This window comes from Bison bison, unplaced genomic scaffold (assembly GCF_000754665.1).
Source record: "Bison bison bison isolate TAMUID 2011002044 unplaced genomic scaffold, Bison_UMD1.0 scf7180017864506, whole genome shotgun sequence".
Lineage (NCBI taxonomy): Eukaryota > Metazoa > Chordata > Mammalia > Artiodactyla > Bovidae > Bison > Bison bison.
Window position 1 is genome coordinate 1,222,214 of NW_011495063.1, and position 3,914 is coordinate 1,226,127.

Consider the following 3,914-nt stretch of genomic DNA (forward strand, 5'->3'; position numbering starts at 1 on the left):
TTCCTTGATGCCCCAGATGGCTTCACACTGACCCCGTACCCAGGCAGACCAACCCAGCCTTTACCCAGCATCCCCTACCAGTCACAGAGAGGGTCAGCTCAGCTCACAGGACGCACTGCCCATCTGGTTGGTGGCCACACAGCGGTAGGTGCCCGAGGAAGCCAGGGAGAGATTGGTGAGAATGAGCTGGCCAGACACCTCATCTAGAGAATAAGGAAGAAGTGTCCATCACTCATTCGACTCACAGTGAGCTACACTATGACAAAACTGTATCTCACTTCATCCTTACCACAATCCCATCAGGAAGGAACTAACCTCGTTCTATAAGTGGGCACACTGGCTCAGAGAAGGAAAGTAATTGTCCAAGGTGACCCAGAGAGGAAGTGCAAAACCACTGCAACTTCTGTACTCTTTCCACCCTACACAGCTGCCTTTTCAGGGAAGGGGAAACGGCACACATGAAGGGTTCAGACACCGCAGTGAAACTGGGGTGGGCTGGCTACTGGCTGATGTCAGGTTCTTGGTTGGTGGAAAGGGTTTGATTGCTAGAAATTGTGTTCTCTGGAGTGGGCTCTAAGCTGACCCAAATGTTCTTCTAAGCTGCTTACCTTCCCTTTACAAGGAAACGTACACATCGGGAGGTGACCTGGGGGCTTTCTGCATTGGTAAAGTGGTTTGCTGGGCTTGGGAGGGTAGCCAGGGCACTGGAGCCAGCATGAGGAGACTGAGAAGCCAAGGCTCTTAGCCAGCTATGTGATCCCCTGAAGGAGATTCAAGCCAGTCCTTGCTACTCTGCCTCGGCTTCCTCTCTAGGAAGTTTGGAAATGATTCATGACCATTAAGATATCTACAAGGAACCCCAAGCCCCAGAATAGACAAGTGGGAGTCACAGAATACCCCCTGCCTTCCACTGTCTTCCAGAATATCAGAAATATGTTTAGCTTGATAAATGCTCCCAGGACCACACAGCTGCAGATGGTACAGGATGACAGGAGGGAAAAGTAAAGGCAGCCAAGGAAGAAGTAGGGGAGATATAGCCATGTATCTCATACCTCCAGACATGGAACTTCTATTGTGGCTGTGTGGAGTTTACAGGCCAGATCTGCCCAGGCTCTGAGTCCCATCTTCCTTGGTGGCCTGGACCCTTACCTTGCACCATGCTGCCAGGAGAAGGTGTAGGAGAAGCTCCAAGGCGGATCCAGTTGTACACAGGCTTGGGGGCTCCCATAGAAGAGCTGCATCTGAGCGCAGCAGAGCCCCCCACGAAGGTCTGACCACTCTGACTGCATGCAGGTCTACTGGGGGGCACTGCAAAAGTCATAAGAAGTACCTTAGCTTTCTTCTGGCTCCACCTCCATGAAGTGCTAAGTTTCCTGCTTTAATACTCCTACCTACCACCTAGCGGTCCACCTCTGTTCACACACCACCTCATCTCCAGGAAGTAATTTCCACTATTGGAAATTCTGATTGTTAGAAAATTCTTCCTCATGTCAAGCCAAATCTGTGTTAATATGATATCCTCCCATTGGTTCCATTTCCTGCCCCCTGGGCCCACAGAGAAAAAAGAAGAAAAATCTCTCCTCCATAAGACAGCTCTTCAGATATTTGATTGCAGCTGTTACACACCACCACCTAAGTCTTCTCTTTTCCATCTCAACATCCCCAGCCCCTTTAATAGTTTCTTCTGTTTGCTGATCTCCAATCAGACTCTAGTTTGAGGTTAGATGGATGCTCTGAACAGGAAGTTATTGCTTAGTGATGGAGTGCCATCTTCCTTTAATTGGCCATAGCTTTTCTCTGCTGCTAACCTAGAGAGAAACAGAATCTATCTGCAAATGGGAGATTCCCCTAAAGATGGAGCTGTTGGGGGATGACTCAGATCCCTATCTGTGGGAGAGATTTACTAGGGACTGAGGGAGGAGGGTGAAGCAGGGGTAAGATTAGACAACTTTAGGAAAGGGTATTTTCCTTCAAGGTCTCTAGTGCAGTTAGGTGCTTGGGCTAGAAAGCAGGATAGGGGAGATTTAGCAGGCCAGTGCAATCTTTCAGGTAATGTGGGTGGCTGGAGGGTCCCTAGCCTGGCTTACCCAGCACAGTAAGGTTGATTAGCCCCAACCCATTGGTGTAGAAATCTGGCGGATTGTTAATCTGGCAGAGGTAGGTTCCAGTGTCTGAGGGGCGGACATCGGTCAGTTTCAGGGTGGCCACTCCTCCTGTGGGGGGGTTCTGAAGCAGGCTGGCCCTCTCTGCCTTAGAACCAGTTGGATACAGCTGGCCATTGGTGAAGTACAGGATCTAGGGAGAAGCAGAAGACATGCGGATGTGCCTTTTGCCACCTGGTGTCAACTCTACAGTCCTTCAAAGCAGGTATAAGAGACCCTCCCTAAAGCAGCCAGGGAAGCTGATACTCTGTAGCCAGAACCGTGAAGGTCTATCTGTCCCCAAATATCATCCCTTCCCAGGTGCTGAATGAACTGGATTCATTGCTTTCAGCCACGCAAGCTCTCAATCCAGGGGTAGGGGCGGGGAGGGAGAGCAAATATTCCTGGAAGGGGCAGCATTTTATCCTGCTTTTAATCACAACAGCTTAGCCTCTGTGAGTTTATGAACTGACACTGGAGCTGCACTCACATAGGGAAGTGGCTAAGTCCCGTCTGACTCTTTATGACCCCATGAATTGTAGCCCGCCAGGCTCCTCTGTCCATGGGATTTCCCAGGCAAGAATACTGGAGTGGGCACCATTTCCTCCTACAGGGGATCTTTCCAGCCCAGGGATCAAACCCCGGTCTCCTGCCTTAGTGGGGCAGATTCTTTACCACTGAGCCACCAGGGAAGTCCAACTATGGGGGAGGAAGTTACAAACTGCAGGACTGTGTATGTGATACAGGGTCATGCAGACTGTGTTCCTAAGAAGATCTAGAAAGAGTCCACTGATTTTTTTTCATCCAAGTATTTTCATCCCCAAATGCACTCTCTCTGACCCCCTGCCCTCGTCCTAGGTGGGTCCCCTGGTCCTGCATCTCCTTGTCAAGTCCACCAAAGGCAAGAAGGCCCCCCACTCGCGCAGGCACCCCCAGCTCACCGGTTGGGACATGGAGACAGGCTTCCCAGGCTGCACAAAGCTCCACTCCAGGGCAAAGTTGTCTCCCACCGAGGTGCTGTAGCTGCAGGTCAGCTCCGCAGTCTTGCCCACCGGTGCGCTCAGGGGCTCGGAGGGCACCTTCACCTCCACAGCCAACCCGGGGGCTGGGGGTGCCAGAGGCCGGCGGGGGGAGGGCTCAGATGACTCTGAGTGTCCTCCCTCTGCCAGGGCTCAGCTCCCTCCTCTCCATCCCTCCCTTTCCGAAACCTGAGGTTTCCGGGAGGGAGGAGCCCAGACCCGCCAGGTTGGTGAGTGAAAGGACCAAGACTGGGCCAGGTCCCGGGGTGTGTTTGTCAGGAAAAGAAAAACAGAAGTTGGGTGGTGGTTAAACCCTACCGAGAGAGGCCCAACTTGTCCTCCAGCCTCTGTCCTCGACCCTCCCAGCAGCCTTCCATGTCCCCTCCCCAGTCCGGTTGCTCTCATCCCCATCTGCCAGCCCCCTCCTCACCACTTAAGCCGACCCAGACCAGCAGGACCCTGCAGAGGAAGCACCCCGGGAGCCAGGCCATCATCCCGCCAACTCTTGGTCCGTCTGAGTGTCTGGGTCTGGGAGAAGGAAGGGAGTGCCCACCAAGCAGCCTGCTGGTGCTGGGCCGAGCGAGACTGGCTATCTCAGAGCAAACAAGGGGAGAGGCCGGGCCCTGAGGTAAGGAAGGGCTCCTCCCTCCTCCAGGCCCAATACAGGACTCATTCTCACCCTACCCCCTTCTGTTGTCCCCTTTCCCCCAATTTCTGAAGCTGTCAGGTGTGGGGGGTGGGGAGGGCTGGGTTT

General features: G+C 53.1%; 1 protein-coding gene across 1 annotated transcript in view; it reads right to left on the bottom strand.

Moving 5' to 3' along the window:
• The window catches only part of VSIG2 (V-set and immunoglobulin domain containing 2), a 6,544-nt gene extending 2,697 nt beyond the window's left edge, over positions 1 to 3,847 (bottom strand). Inside the window, exons 1-5 of the mRNA XM_010829531.1 lie at positions 3,591 to 3,847; positions 3,083 to 3,246; positions 2,088 to 2,295; positions 1,150 to 1,308; positions 99 to 203 (exon numbers count right to left, since the gene is read on the bottom strand). Coding sequence (XP_010827833.1) covers positions 99 to 203; positions 1,150 to 1,308; positions 2,088 to 2,295; positions 3,083 to 3,246; positions 3,591 to 3,654 — 700 coding nt within the window. The 5' untranslated portion in view covers positions 3,655 to 3,847. The remainder of the gene's footprint in view (positions 1 to 98; positions 204 to 1,149; positions 1,309 to 2,087; positions 2,296 to 3,082; positions 3,247 to 3,590) is intronic.
• Positions 3,848 to 3,914: the final 67 nt, after the last annotated feature.